Genomic DNA, 18,340 nt, shown 5'->3' on the forward strand with positions numbered 1-18,340 from the left:
GGAATTAGATAGTGAATAGGCAGAGGAGATAAGGGTTATAGCTAAAGAAATATTTGAGAAAGTCAAGAGGTAGGCTGAGAGCCAGAGTATAACTAGAGGAATTGGCCTCTGAGAGAAGGAGTGGCACTTCCTCCTCTATAGCAGAAGAAGGAAGAGAGGATGATGGAAGGGTAATGTAGATAGAGAGGGGTGAAGATGAGGGACATCAAGTCTGGTGGCTTCTGTATTCTCACTGAAGTGTGAAGACTGTTTCTCAGCTTAGGGGGAGGGTGGAGGAAGGGGTAAGGGAGATTCACAGAGAAGAGGAGAAGGTATGAGATGGATGATGGTGGTTCCTCTAGAGCAGTGGTTCTCAAAGAGTGGTTCCTGGACCAGTAGCATCAGCATCACCTGGGAACCTGGGAATTTTTCAGAAATGCAATTTCTAAGGTCCCATACCAGACCTACTGGGTCAGAAACTTGGGAGGTGGAACCCAGCAATCTATGTTTTAACAAGCCCTCTAGGTGATTCTGCTGCTGGCTAAAGTTGGAGAACCATTGTTCTAGAGAAGAGAAACAAGACAATGTTTTGTAGATAAGACCTTGAATTTAATGTGAAACCAGTTTCTTTGTACTGTGTGGTTTTCTCGTGGTGTTTAACAGCTGGGGTTGAGGCATGGATAAGAGATGCCAGGATTCAGCCAGAACTGAGGGATTCTGAGCACACAGAGTGGGGGGGGGGGGGCTTCATGGGGTTGGAGGCATTTCAGGGAACTGATTATCACGGTCAATCATGGAATCTGAAGCTGGACAAGGAGCACTGAAAAGTCCAAGGGGGCTGATGGAAGTGAGAAATCTCTAGATCAGTGGTTTGGACGTTTCACTGATGGGGGGCAGCACCATTGCAAAGAAGGGCTCTGTGTAGCACAGCTAGGTCATGTCTAACCTCATTGGTCCACAGAGATAGTGCTTTAAAGATCTGACTAAAGGAGTTCTGTGTAAAAATTCCATAAAACAGATACTTTGGCCTGTGTGCATGCATCAGTGTATGCATTAAGAGGCCAGGAAGTTACAAGATAGTTGGATCTTATGCAAAGCACAAGCTTTTTTAAAAAAATTAACAATGACACAAGTAAAACCATATAAGAAAATGTTTACTTTCTTTAAATCAGCTTGTTAAATTATTCAGCTTCTGTGATAGATTATTTTTGTTCATCTTAAACGACTGCTACTACTAAGAATCATAATAATAAATAATATTTATTAGGTACTTACAGTACAGTAGGCACTGTAGCAGTTTCTTTATAGGCATGAGTCTTATTTGATCACGACTACAACCTCTGGGGTAGATAATATTATTGACCTTGTTGAAGCACGGAGGACTTAAGAAACTTACCTATGATTAATTTTGAACAATTTAAGTGAATAAATGTTCAAAAGTGCATAAAATTCTTGTAAACAGAAACAACCTATTTACCATTTCTCCGTAACTATAAGATAATAAGGTGTAGTGCACTTGATCAGTGGCCACCCCAGGTGATGACACCCAGCTGAGCCTTGGGGAAACATACACAAAAAAGATTTGTTGGCAGAAAATAGGAGCTTGCCTGTCAGGTGCTCCCTGGTGCCTCCCTGGATCCCTCCCTGGGCCATAGCTGGGCCAGGCTTGGGGGAAGCGTGGTTGAGTAGACCAGTACCTGGGATGGTTGGTCTGGTAGACCAGTATGGTTAGTGTGTAGGCCTGACAAGGTGTCCAGGTTGTGCATTGGTCCCTCTGTTGTATTTGTACCCTTGGGTTTCTCCTGTATCTCTGCCTAGCCCCAGTGATGTCTGGCTTCTCAGCAGGCTGTATACCAGGGACAGCCATGGGCAGGGAGCAAAAGTCAATCCAAAAATGTTATCTTCAGACACCAGAGGCACATCTTCCAGCTTTTTCTTCTTCTTCTTTTTTTAATAAATCAGTGTTTTACCCTCAAACTGCTAAGATCTTCAAAATATAAAACTTCTGCTTGAAAATGTATATAGTCATTTTAACTTGCTAGAGTATCAGCGTAAATCTTTGCTGTCTCCCTTTAATTGCTCTTAATAGAAAGCTGTTAAAAGATCATAAAATTTGTGATTAAAAAGTTAAAGTACAATTGTATTTTCTTCCACTAGCCAGTGCTAAATTATTCCTTCTGGGTCACTTTACAGTGATTTGGACAATCCTTTGTAAAATAAATTTAATGAAACACCTTCCATTTCCATAGGGATACTGTCTGCGATTTGGTAGGATAATTTTCTGGATAATCAGCTTACATTTTTATTTGTTTAGTTTCATCTCATTACCTATATGCTTGATTTCTTTACTATTTGGTAATGTGTGTTCTTGGCACCTGCTGTGTTAGGCAGACAAGTTTTTCATGTATTTGTCCTTTTCTTGCTTTTTATAGACAATGCAATGTATGTGTGAATCTAATGGCTTTTTGATTTTTCATAGACTATTCTTTATGTTGTGGACTTTTTTAAAGTAGTTAGTTAAAAATAAACATATCAGGGTTGGTTCTTTCCTCCCTTCCTTCCCCCCTTCCCTCTCCCCTTCCTTCCTCCCTCCCCCCGCTCCCTCCCTGCCTCCCTTCCTCCCTTCATTCCTTCATTCCTTCTTAAAGTATTCTTTTTTGTGTGTGTGTGGTATTCGGGCCTCTCACTGTTGTGGCCTCTCCCACTGCGGAGCACAGGCTCCGGATGCGCAGGCTCACGGGCCCAGCCGCTCCGCGGCATGTGGGATCTTCCCAGACAGGGGCACGAACCCGTGTCACCTGCATAGGCAGGTGGACTCTCAACCGCTGTGCCACCAGTACTAAAATAGTGAATTAAAAGTAAAATAGCAGAGTTGGGTTTTTCCTTTTCTTCTCTCTATTTGTTAAAATATTCTACCCAGTACTCTGCTCTTTGGGCCAAAAATTGGACTTTATGATCTGCGGAGGCAAGAAGTCTGTATCAGCAGGGGTTTGTGTTCTACCACAGGTAACAGTCGAAATAAAAGGACTTAACTAAAAGTGGGGTTTCTCTTTCTCAGGCATATTATTTCCTCAAGCGTTACCAGTGGTGGGTAATTGTGGGTTTTGTTTCCGTAGCTCAAGATCGACAGGGATTGGGTCTCTTTGATTCTTTTGGCCTTTCCCTTATGATCACAAGGTAACATATGAACTCAGAAACTACGCTCATGTTCTAGGAAAGAGGGGAGGGGAAAGGGGTGAAAAGATGAGGAAAAAGATGAGGACCGGCGGAGCCTGACTGTTCACTTTTAGGGAACTTTTTGGGTCTTTCCCATCCGGTGACTTCCACTGACACCTTAGTGGCCAGGTCTGCAACACGTGGCAGGGGAATCCGGGAAATGTGGGAGGGGTGTTATTATCATTGTTTTTTGTTACTCCCGGTTGCTTTTTTTAGCTTGGCAATTTGCCAAAACCCCACCACCACCACCAAAAATTGGTGCTCCATTAATAAGGAAGAAGAGGAGCATGGATTTGGGGTGGGCAACCAACAGTCTGTGCCACAGCCTCCAGTGGCAGAAGGCAGGCAGAGAATTCAAGCTTAAGTGTAGAGTAGCTTTCCCTGCAGTCATTCTCTGCCTACTTCCTGGGAAACCTGGGAGCCTATCAGAAGAAGGCTGGTATAATCTGGAACCCCCCAGAAAAGGGTCCATGTTCACTGTTGAGTGTAAATCCCTAAATAGACATCGATAATTTAACTCCAAGTTAAGGGAGGACTTATTTCAGCATCAGATTTGGGGGAAGGACCAGAGTAGGTGTGTTCTTCTTTCCATGGACTGAGAGCACAGGCTCCTGCTTGGACGTGATGTGGTGACTAGCAGCCAGGTACATATAGACCCACTCTCTCTTCTTTCATGCTGTCGTATTCCATCTCCCTTGGTGTAGTCCTTTTGGGCTACTGTTAACCCACCTGTGTATTTTATGTGAACAATTTCATTAACTGCATTTTTTGTTGCAGCCAAGAGTTCAAGGACCTCTTCCCCACTTCCTTTATAGACTTGTTCCTATATAGACTTGTTTTTAACTTTAGACCTATGAACCATCTCCACAAGGGCCACTTTTCATTTTTGGTACATTTCTCTGAGGACTTGCTACTGCACCTCAGAATAAGTCTCTGTCTCACTCTCTAGCTGCTTCCCACTACGTGTTCCCACTGAGTACCATGCACTATGAACTTCGAAGTTCAGCCTCATTCAAGGTTCTTAAATTCATGTAAAACATTAGGTGCATAACTTTAGCATATAAACAGGAAACTCAATGCAGTGCTTATACCTGGACAAATATAAAATACTGTTGGTGGTCTTCATTAAAAATTTTAAAAAGATATTTGCCCAGTACACTATGTCTTAGCTATAGTGCAGTGAGAATGTGTATACCTCGGAAGGCCTAATTGATCTAAACTACACCTCTTGAAACTCAGCTGTGCTGGGGCTGTGTCAAAGTGCACAGTATGTGAAGAAAGAGAATGCTAAATAAATCAGAGGAATAAAGTAGAGAGTTGGGAGCATGTTTAAGGGACTTGAGAGAGCAAATTGTTTTCAAGCACTTTAAACGCTTTAAAAACATCAATTCCTCAACACACATAGGCTATGCTAATTGTAAATCTTTCATTAAAAACCAATCTCCAGAGGCTCTCTCCAGGCAACATCTTACGAGCCTAGTTCTGATTTCTATTTCTTCTTTAAAGTAAAAAGATAGCGCTTCCATAAGCATATTCTATAATTTGTATTTCAATTGGTGTCTTACCATATTGTTTGAATAACTAAATCAGTTTTGGTTTGCTTTGTAATACATGATTTTATTCAAATGTATTAGTCCCCTGATTTTAGTTTTGACTTATAGGTAAGTAGCTAGTTTATTATTGCTTTCAGAATTTTTTTTCTCTATTTGAAGATCAAGAAAATGCCTCATAAATCTGGTGTTATCTATAATGTGTAATTGAGCCACATTGTTCTTCAACATATAGTTAGGTAATTCAAATGGATCAAAAGTATGTAAAATATGACTTTAAAGCATTTTACCCAGTCAAAGAAGAATTGAGCAGGTCAGAAGTTGCCAAATAGGTTTTGAAATGTTGTGAGGCCAGATAATTTTGGTCTTTGCTTTTGCTTTATCCTCAGTTTTTTTTTTTTTTTAATGTAGGACAGAAATTAATGAAATTTATTGTTCTTCTTCCTGGAGTCTTTATATACTTGTAAGAATTAGTTGCGATGCTAAGCAAAAATTTAAATCCAAAGAAAATTAGAAATGTATTTTAAGGGAGCTAAATTTCAGTAGTTCCATTAAATTTATCTATGGGTTCCATTAAATTTATAAATACAGTAGAAAAATATATATTGGAAAAGATAAAGGATTCCAATAAAATTTACTAAGAAAAGAATTAAACTATGTAGCCCAGTGCTGTTGTGCATGCATAAACATCAGTAAATATTTATGGAATGAATGAATGACTCAGTGAATAGGTACATCTGTAGATCAGTAGTTTTAGAGCTAGGGAGACCTAGGTTCCAGTCCTGCCTGTCCCCTTACCCTTTAAGAAACCTTGTACATGTGATTTAGACTTTCTGAGCCCCAAATTCTTCATAGGTAGAATGTGGATAATGAAAGCATGTCATTGTTTTGTGAAAATTAAATAAGATAAAGAGCCCAGCACAGACCAGGTGTTAAATAAATATTGTTGTTATAAACTATATGAAAACTGCCTTATGTGGTAGGTTAAAATTGTTGAAAGTTAATATGACTCAGTCCAGTATTAATCATCACATCACATAAAATGATTCTTTTATTTCACACATAAAAAATGATAACTTAGCCCAACCTGAGGGTCTCAGGAATGTTTTCTAAGGGAGGTAACACTTGAGCTGAGACTTGAAGGAGAAGTAGGAGTTGGCCTGTTGAGAAGAGGTGGGAAGGGCATTTCTAATAATAGAGCTATACCCTAGTAAAAGTATTACCAAGGCTAAGGTAGACTATTTCAGTAGTGTTGTTTAGATTGGGCCTTACTGGCTCTTATAAGCTCTTTATGCACTGTAGTCAGAGTAATAGTCTATTGACCTAGGACTATATATCCTTATCAAAAAACAGTTGAGCATAATACTTCAATATATGCATATTTAATAATGTTTTATACATGTACTGCTATAAATCCATTAAAAATTAGAAAAGATAGGTTTTTTACTTTTTCATTATTTTTTATTTTAAATCTTTTTCTTATATATTTTCAATCTTTTTTAACATTTGTTTTTCTGAATCAATTAATTATCTTGTTTAACTCCCCACATCTCTGTAACCCACTTTGGAGACCATTGGCCTATGAAAATCCGTTGAATATGGACAAAAGTTTTCCTAACAAAGTTTCTCAACCATGTTTCATGAGAGTTTAGGGTTTATAGTTTCTGTATCTGCATGATCTCATGCCTCCAATCTAGAAAATTAATATATCATTTCACAAAGCTGACTACATCTCAGTCAGGGCTGTACTTCCTCAGAGCAGAAGCAAAACCACTTGGGGGGGAGGGGCATTCCCTGAACCTGGCCTAGCCTTTCCCACAGATAAAGCCCTGCAGAAGATGAGCTCATGAACCTAAACTACAAAACAGAAGAAAATGAACAGCTATGAGTGAGAGACACAAAAACAGAATTAAATCCCAAGAATTTCAAGTAAAAGGACAATTGAATGGAAACCCAAAATTAAAATGTCTAAAATAATTGAAAGCATAAGAAAAGATCATGAGCCTAAGAAAAGCAGAACAGGCAGATTTGAAAAGGAACCAAATATGAAATGAAAATCTAATGGTTAAAATTAACTCAGTAGATTAAGAAGCTGTTTAGAGACAGCCAAAGAGAGACTATAATGCACAGTCACTGGATCCGAGGAACACCACTGCTGTTCCAGTTGTAGTCAAAATACAAATCATCCTTCACATGACGCAGAAGTCCTGCCCCACCTCTCCAGCTCAGGTTCTCCTACTTTATTGCTCAGCTTCATTGTTTCCTCAGGCACAGCCTCACTGGCCTTTCAGTTTTCCTAATGCCAGGCTTCCACCTTCCACAAGTCTTTGAACACATTGTGTTTTGAACAGTGTGCTGTGCTTTGCATCTGAAATACCCCACTCCCTTTATCCCATTAGCTCATTCAACTCCCAGCCGAAGGGTCACTTTCCCAGGGAAGCTTTGTTAGTACTTCACAGGTTAATAGGGTGCTTTTTTTTTTTTTTTTTTTTTTACTGTTGTTTAAAGAAGGGATTTACTTCCTTCAAGGTACCTATTTCAGTTTGTAATCTCACATTCATCACTGTGATTATTTGAAAACCATCCATCTCCCCCACTAGATTGTAAGTCCTGGGAGGACAAGACCATGTTTGTTTGGTTACCCATTGTGCCAGTGGTTGTACTTAGTACCTGGTAAACAAATATCTTTTTTATCAATAGATATTCCAGAAACACAGAGGACATAAATTTTGGTATTAAAATAGTTCAGGGGCTTCCCTGGTGGCGCAGTTGTTGAGAGTCCACCTGCCGATGCAGGGGACACGGGTTCGTGCCCCGGTCCGGGAGGATCCCACATGCCGCGGAGCGGCTGGGCCCGTGAGCCATGGCCGCTGAGCATGCGTGTCCGGACCCTGTGCTCCGCAACGGGAGAGGCCACAGCAGTGAGAGGCCCGCATACAGGAAAAAAAAAAAAAAAAAGTTCAAAAGGTGGTTGGTTTTCCAGTTGCTATTGTTCCATGGTTAGTTTTATCTTTTTAGCCCTATTATCAGAAATTAGATTTCTTCTGTCAAATCTTTCTGAAGCCAAGTGACTTTGTTTCTTTGCACAGATTCTTTACCGTTTTAAATGGGCCCTTGTCAGCAGCCTTCAGCTTTTAGTGCAAGTCCTCAGATTTCTTGCAAGATAGTCTGTAAAGCCCTGTGAAACGATAGCAGATGTCTATTTGAATCTAAGAATAGTTCAGTTTTCACCAGACACCGAGGAGACGTGTCTTGGGAAGGGTGGCACACACAAAGAAGGATGCGTGGTACACTGGGTTCTTCCAGAGCACGTCTGATTTTTATTTTTTAGGTGGTCATGAGCCTTCGTTAGATCCATTTACCAGCTGACTTTTTAAAAAAGTGTTCCTTTGGTAACCTTACTGTGGTTCATTTTGTGAAATTGTGAGCAAGTGCTGGGGAAGGGTAAGTGGAGGACTGAGGACGGCACAGCCTCTGTGAGCTGGTAGGTTTTGTTCCCAGAGGACAGGGACACGGCAGCCCACTTACTGCCGTGAGGAGGTATTGATTTTTCTCCCTCCCTGTTCTTAGCTGTACCTCTGAAGTAGGTGTGGTGTGCAGCATCTGTCCTGGTGAAGAGAGGAAAAACTGTCATGAACTTTGTCACCTCAACCGTCGGGCATTTCAAACCAAACAAGGTGGAATAGGAAAAGAGCTTTCAGGACTCTTGGAAACCTCCCAACTTAGTTCAATACCCTGGCTTTTGTGACTGAGAGGTTCCTTGCAGTTGTTAAAAACCTTGATAGACAATGGGAAGAAATATGGTGGGTTTTTTTTCTTTAATGTTTTGAAAAGAGAATAAAAGGATCAAATCAGTGAAAACAGCGCAGCTTTGTGCAGTGATCTTGGAAGGTTAGCAAAGTGGTCTTGTCCAAGTTTTCAGCAAGATGTTCTGTTCCTGTTATAATTGGCTGCTGGGTAGGTTTGGACCTAACTAGAATGCCAGCGTTCGATTTCACCGTGTCCTCGGTGGAGATATGTCACCGTTTATGCTCGCCTTAGTGACAATTTTCTAAAATGGAAACTCATGGGAAATCATTACAGTGTTTATATGTCTCCCTTTACGGACGGCGTTATCCTGTGATATTTTACCAGTGTTTTCCACTGCATGATGGCATCTAGCGAAGGTTAAGGCAGAACAGGTCCCTCTGTAATTTTGTGACTACATTTTACTTACTGAAGAAGAAAAGATAACTGACAATTAAGTATTTGGGATGTCACAGAAAGCACATGTGCAACTAATCAATGGTATCCTTTGGGAACATGATTTTATAAAGCTGATAATGTAGAAAAATCGGGATTTTGTGATTTCTGTTACATGATGATAATTGCACCTTTTCAATAAAAGAGACATTTCTCCTGGAGTAAACATTGAGCTGGAAGAGGATGCTGCTACCAATGCTATTGTTTTTCTGCTCCCTTTAGGCAATTTTTTGGTAAATATTTTCATAGAGATTTTTTTTCCATTCTTTTTTTAGAGTGATATTTCTGGTCTATAATAAGGAAAGTTATTTATTCTTCTGTAACTGAGTAACATGGTTGTAAAGAATAATAATTATTTTTTTCTTCTTACAAGGTACACTCAATTGCCCATTTTAATATTTATCAGAGTTGGATATAGTCTTAGCAAAGTCTGTTACATAATATATCACACACTTGTTACAGTTCTTTGATTTAGCCCCATTTCCTTTGTGCATCTTAATAGCAACCTGATTTTTAGCCTATGTACTTCCTGAGTGGTAAATTGGCTGGAAATTACTGTGGTTTTCTGTTAATTCTGTAGCATCTCCAGTCTGCATGTGTATGAAAGAGCAACTAAAAGATGTTCAGAACCCAGATATTTAGAAGCTCTTACGATTCCTACTCTTCCCATGCATGTGCCACTTTTCCTATTTTTATGGCACAAGCTTCAGCTAGAGATAGATTCCTTCTCTGCTAGTTTGGACAGTAGTTTCTTCTTGTTCCAGCAGCTTTGGAAACTGCCACCCTCCTTAACAGAATGGTTAGTTAACTTAAAGACCACATTATCTCCTTGGTCCTCCACCACCTCATTCCATGCTTGGTACCCACTGTTGAGTGTGACCTCTTCATATGGACACTATTTTAATCTTTTAGTCATTTTCATTGCTTGCCTCTAGCTCTTCCTGAGTTTATTCTTATTTCCCTTTCCTTGGGGATTAAATAATATTGCTTTCAGTGGAGTGAGAGGATTGCTCAGCTCATTTTACACCTTTGTGGAAGCAGGACTGCCTTGCTGACTTACCACTTGTGACCAACAGCACTTGTGACCTACTCTCCAACTTGCATCTGGAGATTAATTAATTCTGCCTCTTACAGTATTTGACTCAGTACTTTAACCTGTACGATGTAATGGGATTATTTCCAACTTTTTCTTCAACTTGTTATGCTCATTTTGAATTCTGACGTTTTACTGTGTAAATTAGCTACCCAGCCATGCATTCCAACTTGCATGCAGTGTCAGGACTCTACCATCAGAGAAATTAGTTAATCAGTTAGAAAGCACCAGGCCTGGGACTATCACTGCCCAGTGGTTCAAAATGCCCGTCTCATAACAGGTGTGGTGTACTAGTGCTTCATCAGCTGTACTCTGTGGAAATAGAGTTTAAATCTTACTTTCCCTCCATTTTGCTAACTTTGGGAACCTTCAACACCACAGCTTATTGAATTCTAGAGTTATATTTAGAAGACATAGAAGCCATAAATATGAACTGCTTTCTAAATCCGGTACAGCAGTAGATTTTGGACTTTCAGAAAAAAATCCTTCACCGGACACGGCCAGACAAATATTTTCAACCACAGCCTAAAGCTGAAAGCACTCATGAATTCTAATACAAGGCAGCACACACTCCAGCGGGGTTCTAATTGACGAAGAGGTAGAAAACTGAAACGAGAAGGCTAGCGGGTCCTTTGGGGAGCTGGCCTCCAGCACGGGCCCAGCAGTGCTTCAGGCTCCAGGCCAAATGAAGAGTGTGCCCAGCAGCGTTGCCGCCACATCAGAGCTGCAGGCTGGGCTGTCAGGGGTCTATTGGACCCCCTACCACTCGCAGCACAATTATATATGTGTGTGTATTTTTCAGCAAGCAAGATTCTCAGCTTTCATCATTTTCAAAGGGATCCATGAATCGTAGAGGACTAAGAAGCTCTGTTTGTTAGATAGACAATAATCCAAACCTCCAAAACCAATAAAATAGATGGTTGAGAATTGATACAAGAAAAAAATTCAAAGGAAACAGAATTAACATTTATCGAATGCTAATTGCATGCCAGAGACTCTTGGAGACATCACCTAATCCTCACAATGACCTTTAAGGTAGACAGAGGAGATACTCAAACCCAGGTCTTGCTCTAAAGCTACATATTCCTGCTACACCACTTGCCTCTGTAAAGAATGAAAATGACCATTCAATTTACCATTGAAGATAAATCAAAAATAAAGATAAGCAAGCTAAAACAACAGGGAAATATTATTTGATATTTAAAATGTTGTTTATATATATATATATATATATATATATATATTTTTTTTTTTTTAATCAAAAGCTTATCTAGTGAATAGGTCTGGTGATTTAGACCAGACTGGGGTCCCAAGCATGTGGGATGGCCCAGGGTGCAGCGTCAAGAAGGAGTGGTTCTTCTTCAGCAGAAGCTTTTCAAGAAACAGAAGAGGGGGCTTCCCTGGTGGCGCAGTGGTTGAGAGTCCGCCTGCTGATGCAGGGGACACAGGTTCGTGCCCCGGTCTGGGAGGATCCCACGTGCCGCGGAGTGGCTGGGCCCTTGAGCCATGGCCGCTGAGCCTGTGCGTCCGGAGCCTGTGCTCCGCAACGGGAGAGGCCACAGCAATGAGAGGCCCGTGTACCGCAAAAAAAAAAAAAAGAAAAGAAACTGAAGAGGATTTAAATGAAACAGTTGTGAGGCCCCACTTCACTGATGGGTCACTCATGGAATGTGGTCATGTGTTTCTGAACCAAAAGATTCGGTTGACCTAATACATTTTCTCTGTTGCATCTCTGTACTGACTAATGACAGTCATTTCACTTATACATATGTATTAAATTAGGTAAATTCTACTCTATTATACTCTGTCTCTGGGCTTAAGTATTAATTATTTTCTTACAAGCCTTCTTAGCACAGTTGAGGAGATATTCCCTCCGCCTAACCGAAAGCTTGACTAACACCCTCCCCCCCGCCAGTGCTGCTTTCTTACAACTGTAAATCCTGAAATCCACACTGGTCATTGTTTTATAGAAAATATTATTTGAGAATATTCAGTGAACATTTAACAAAAATGCTCACAAATTTCTGAAGTTTTCGATATTCTTTTTTTCTAGTATATCTGACCTAAAACAACATGATCATCTATTTGGAGCACTCTGGGGAGGCTGAGCAGAATTAATTCCCATCCTGGTGTTGCAGTGTAAACAGCTTTTTGCCTGTCTTTTGTCATTAATGATCACGCTGTAGATGTAGTCAGTGCATTGTAAGCCAATCTGTCAAGGCAAATAAACAATTCACCTTGTTAAAATTCCCTAAATCTTGCATTAATAAAACGAAAGTAACCCCCCTGAACACTCAAGAGATGTCCTCCTCCATACTGCAGTGATGGATGACATGTCTAAAGATCCTGGAAATTAAGTAGTTCAGGTCATTAAAAGTGTCCCACATTTGTTATTGATTTAATTTATTTTAAAAAATGGGGGTGGAGATAATAATGGTTACCCCCTCCCCTGTTTTTTTTAATCTGAAAGCTACCACTTGTTCACATAATTAAAACTATTGCCAGGGTGAACAGCTCAGTATTTGTTACAACATTAAGCTTTATTATTCAAATAGGTATTATCCTCTTAAATAGATATCTACAAGTACAAGCTGATAATCATTGCAACTTGTATTATGGCAAAAAAATTCCTTGGAACTTCATATGTATCATGATTCCTAGAACCTTTGATTTGGGGCACTGAAATAATGACCTTCTGGGCACCCCAAAAATATTCTCGGATAGATAAAAATTTAGATAAAAACCAAATGAGTTGATGGAAAGAAACAGAAATAGTAATGGAAGAGTAACCCTGGCTGGGGGGGGTTCTCTCCATTTTATGAATTTTTCATTTTTCTACTTTATAATCAAGAAAAAAGTAAACATTTTAGAAAGATGGAGGGATGATGCGAAGGCATTTAGAGAGTGCAGCTTCTGTGTCACTGTATTCTAAGGAAGTTTAACTTATGTGTGTGTTTACTTGTTTATCACTAATTTTCTCCACCAGCCCACATTCTATTGACCTGTAGTATTCACTGCCATATCCTAGTGCCTAACATAATAGGTGCTCCGTAAATATTTGTTTAATGAATAAAGTATTACCCCAAATATCTTTATTTTCGTCTTTTTTATTTCTTAAACTTCAGTGGGTACAATGGCCATGTAAGGAATAGTAAGAGCCCCAGACAAGGCTGGATCTCCAGATTACCCCTCTCCAGGGACTGAACAGCAGGACGGTTGAGCACTAGTATAGTACAGAGGTCAGTGTGCTAGCACTGGTGATCTCTGTAGCAGCTTATTCCATTTTATATGTCCTGAACTGGGTAAGAGAATTCCAAAACATGGTGAGAATTGGGGCGGCTCCAGATATAAATTATGGCTAAAAACAATACATTATATAGAATTATGTGTATACAGGAAACACACAATTTGACCTTTTTCATGTGTTATGTATCTTTTGCATCACTTTGCATAGCTGTTCCTGATCAGCTGTATGAATGACATTTCAGCATCAATTCTCATTGTGGTTTTTTTTGGGTTTTTTTAAACATTTTTATTGGAGTATAATTACTTTACAATGGTGTGTTAGTTTCTGCTTTATAACAAAGTGAATCAGTTATACATACACATATATCCCCGTATCTCTTCCCTCTTGCATCTCCCTCCCTCCCACCCTCCCTATCCCACCCTTCTAGCTGGTCACAAAACACCGAGCTGATCTCCCTGTGCTATGTGACTGCTTCCCACTAGCTATCTATTTTACATTTGGTAGTGTATATATGTCCATCAATTCTCATTGTTTTTTAAACAATATGTACTTACTGGGGGGAAAAAGCCATGGTAAATTATAAAAATGACCCTTAAGAATAGTTACATTAATTTTAGAGATTATTGCACAACGTCTGATGCTTTTCCCATGGTCTTTGTAAAAAAAAGGGCGGGGGAGCAAATGTGCAATCATTTCTCTGGCAGACTCTTTCAAAAATAAATATATATGAAAATGCACTCTTACAGTTCTCTATTAGATTTCTCCTTGAAATTGCATAATTTGGATATCTGAGAACTGACATGGTTATGCCATTATGGCAGCTATTTAGCAGAGCTCCCTAAATGGAAGAACTCTATAGATTTTTTTTTCAGCATATACACTGATTTACACTTAGTGGTAAAACTGTTACTGACCCTTTAAGTGGAGCTGTCCAAATAGCAATAAATGTCCGTTGATCCTATTGCTGAAACAGGTGTTAGCTGAAGGATCTTGACTAAATCTTCCAGTTAAAAAAGCCATGTATAGTATTTCCTGAACAGTAGTGGTTTCTTGTAGATAGACACACACACACACCCCCACACACACACAATTTCAGATCACTTTATCACTAAATAAGGAAAACTTGATGTAACTATCTTATCAGTATTATTGATGTTCCCAGGTTTTTAAAATACTCATTCTGGATTAGTACCTCCGTGAAGGCAGGAACTGTGTCTACCTGGTGCCTGGCTGTCTTTCCCCCAGTCAGCATCTGAAGTATATATAGTAGATGCTCTGCAAATGCTGCTTGGGTGAAAGAATAGATAAAATGGAGCATTTGCTGACACTGAATAACATGTGTGTTGGCCTAAATTCTTGGTGGGTGAAATGGGTAATTTTGCTTTTGGGTAATAATGCTGGTAAGAACTTTGATGGATGGTTATGACTTTTCAAAATAGTTTATTTGATTGATTGCCTAGCAAACTTCACTTTCTAATTGTTTTCTGCTTTCACAGGCTGTCATTCTAGAAAATGAAGAACTTCCCAAACTGTTTCTTGATTTCCTAAATGTGCGACATTTGCCCTCTCTACCAAAGGCAGAGAGCTGTGGGTAAGAGTTGTTTACCTATTGGACATGTATCTTAAGTTACTTTTCAATCACTTATTGGCCTAACAAATAACACAGGTGGTGCGGAGGGCCAACCTGGCCACACCCATTCTTTTGGCTTGGGACAGCACTCGCTCGCCCCCTGCTTGTAGTCAAAGGAATTGCTCCTGAGTCTTGTGGCCAGGTGACCAACACTCAGTAATTCAGGTTTAAACTTGAAGAATTGACTTTTTAAATTATACTTTTATATGGAATGGTGTTACATGATGGGAATTATAAATCTAGATAGCTTATTTAGAGACTAATGTTTATTTGTGAATACATGTGCAAAGTCTGTATCCCCTTGGCACATTTATTCATATACTCTTTAAAGCTGTAAATGATCTTAGAAGTGATTTTATCCAATTCGCTTCATTTTAGAGTTGAGCAAACTGACACACAGGAATAAAGTGCCTTTGCTAAGATCTCTTGCCTGGTAGCTGGCAGAGCCCAGGCCTCTGGCATAAGCTCTTTCCCCACTGTCCTGCTGCCTCTCCCTCAGAAACTTCTAAATGGGGGGCTGCACATCCTAATCCCTCTCTGCCAAGAAACCACACATCTGATATCAGCAGCAACTGGGAAAAGTTCTTCTGAAGAATTAACTCTGAAACAAGCCACTCACCCAGCTCTGGGCACCTGTGTTGATCTGGCGTCCGAAGGCAGTCGACATCTCTTACCTGTTAAATCTATTTACAAAGAACCACGTCATCACAAACTCTCTGCAGATCCAAGTTGGAGAGAGGGTTCTATGCCTTTTCTTGCTGCCTCCAGACCTGCCTGAATGACTCACACTAACTACAAGATGTTCAAGCTAACCACACCCAAAGTTGTGTTAAAACCCAGCCGTCTGCTGGATGAGAGGCTAACACCTGTCACGGCTCCCTCACCAGCAGTGTTTACTCAGGGCCACTTTTCAGTCAGCTCAGAACAAGAATCGTACACCGCACTCACCAAGTCGTGTGCATGGTCAGTGCCTCCTGTTCCAGTTTGGTGCATATGCTGGGAGGTTGAGCTTCATATGTAGTTGTGTATTTTTTAAGAAGAGATAGTGGGAATGAAATGAGTGAAATCTTTTCTCCATTATATAAGTCCAAAAGCAAAACCATAGGATTTCTGAGTGACCTCCAGAAAAATTGAAATTCAAGACTATTGCAGCCTTAGGGTTCCTTAGAATGAGGCATCAGCCACGCTGTGACTGTGAAAATACCTAAGTCTCTTTTCAAAATGTCTCCCAATTCAGAGCTCTAAGAATACTGGCTATTTCTTCTTTTGTTGACATAAATACTGACACAACTTTTATGGTCTTCTTTTCTTTTTCAAAAAAAAATTTAGATCTTTTGATGAGACAGAATCTGAAGAGTCAAGGTAAGAACAAACACCAGTCAGTCAGGAGTTATACAAACCAAGAATGGGACTAAGGTTTTGTTAAACATTTAATTACCATCATCTAATTGTTTCAAGTCAAGGTTTTCTTGAAAACCTTTGCTAGAAAATTGATTTTAAGATGATAAATATTTGATGGGAAGTTACAGAAGTAACCATTCTATTTAAGGCTAGAGGAATAAAGTCCTACATTATTTCATACAAGTAATAAGAATACATTTCATCAATAATCATACTACAAGATTTTTTTAAAAAATCACTTTGCAGCAGTGATTTATGGTATAGATTGTATATCTGCTTCGAATTCCACAAAGACATGTTTGGAAGATGAGTGCACTGCTGGTTTGTTCCTCCAGCTCTGCTTGCTATTATTCACCCGCACCGTTAGATACAAAAACCTTGAGATGTCCCCGCACAGCAGTTTGATCCCCTCAAAGCTAGTTTGTAGTGTTTTCTGTTTACCATCGTCCCCTGATGCTGACATGCCTGTTCTTGACCTTTCCAGCAAACTGTCCCACCAGCCGGTGCTGCTGTTCCTCAGGGATCCATACGTCTTGCCTGCAGCCAGCGGTAATCAAACCTGTCATCTGCTAACAGCTCTTTACTGATCTGACCCTGCACCACATAAACCACGTTTTTAATACAGGTCTAACAGAGTGACATTGGCCAGGGCTTAATAATCTGCCAATAAACCAGTGCTCTTGGTGTAAGAGACATTCAGAATTTTAATTGGGGCAGGCCTTTCAGGAGGAAATGTAATTTTTCTTTCTCTCTTGCCAGGCTGTTTTGAATTAGGGAAATAAGAGGGAAAGGTATTTATTGTCCTTAATTTTGGGGGTGGTGTTATTTTGGCTTCTGCTGGTTTTTATCTAGGGTTTGAATCCAAGGTTCCAGTCCTTTTTTAAAATGCTTCTTTCCAAAAGCTGTGTATATACATTGCATGCGTATCTCCATTTCCATTTAGATTACAGCATCTTTGACAGTCAGATACACATTTTTTAAAGTTGTATCTTTAAGTATAATGACTTAATTTAAGCGTAAATATAATTTGGTATTTTAGCCCGAGTCCTTTCTTTGTGCCAAGAGATTTAAATTATTCAGAGTCCCTCTCAAAGTGTTCTGATATGCAGCTCTTCATGAGTACATTCTCAGACATTAGCTCATTTAATTTCCTTAACAACCTTATGAAATAGGCAGGGCAGGTATCATCATTCTCTCCTGAGCAAACTGGGGCTCAGGGAGGTCCCTTATTTGCCCAGTCTCACAGGTCTGGTGGGTGGATCCCTTTTTGCCTAATCTCTCCTTCTGTGCTCTTTGCATATAGTGAATTTTCAGCCTTTGTTTCTGAGAGTAACTAAATAGCATAGCAGCTAAATAGCAATAGATAAATTATCTGTGGACGCCATTCCTACATTCTGACAATAAAACCTTATCACCAGCAAGAGAGAGGGGACTGTTCTCTGTGGCAGGGATGCTTGTGTGCTCAGATCACCCACTTAGCTATCAGTTTAAAGAAGGCCGACTGGGACGCAGCCCCGCTCTGTTGAGGGACCGTTCTAGAAGAAAGCTGCCTTTGCTATACAACCACACACGAATGTGGTCTCGTAGTATCTTCTCTATAAAATTCCTTCAGTGAGGAATAATCTCCTTTCTTTAACATTTGCTTCCCACGTGTAACAAATATGCCTGGTGCGTTAGTTGATACTATGTTAACAAGACTTTACATTTAACAAATATTCGTGATGTAACCTAGTGTAGATTAAGTGGGCAGTGGGTTTTTTTTTCTCAACCAAATGAACTTCTTTTTTTTTTTTTTAATACAGCAGGTTCTTATTAGTCATCCATTTTATACACATCGGTGTATACATGTCAATCCCAATCTCCCAATTCATCACACCACCACCTCCACCCACCGCCGCTTTCCCCCCTTGGTGTCCATATGTTTGTTCTCTACATCTGTGTCTCAATTTCTGCTCTGCAAACCGGTTCATCTGTACCATTTT

At 39.9% G+C, this 18,340-nt stretch overlaps 1 protein-coding gene across 2 annotated transcripts in view; it reads left to right on the plus strand.

Moving 5' to 3' along the window:
• SNX24 (sorting nexin 24) overlaps positions 1-18,340 on the plus strand; it is a 171,767-nt gene that overhangs the window by 147,962 nt on the left and 5,465 nt on the right. For both annotated transcript variants that reach the window (XM_060091893.1, XM_060091892.1), the window contains 3 exons: positions 14,824-14,918; positions 16,287-16,319; positions 16,843-16,907. In XM_060091893.1, coding sequence (XP_059947876.1) covers positions 14,824-14,918; positions 16,287-16,319; positions 16,843-16,907 — 193 coding nt within the window. The remainder of the gene's footprint in view (positions 1-14,823; positions 14,919-16,286; positions 16,320-16,842; positions 16,908-18,340) is intronic.

This window comes from Mesoplodon densirostris, chromosome 3, assembly GCF_025265405.1.
Source record: "Mesoplodon densirostris isolate mMesDen1 chromosome 3, mMesDen1 primary haplotype, whole genome shotgun sequence".
Taxonomy (NCBI): Eukaryota; Metazoa; Chordata; class Mammalia; order Artiodactyla; family Ziphiidae; genus Mesoplodon; species Mesoplodon densirostris.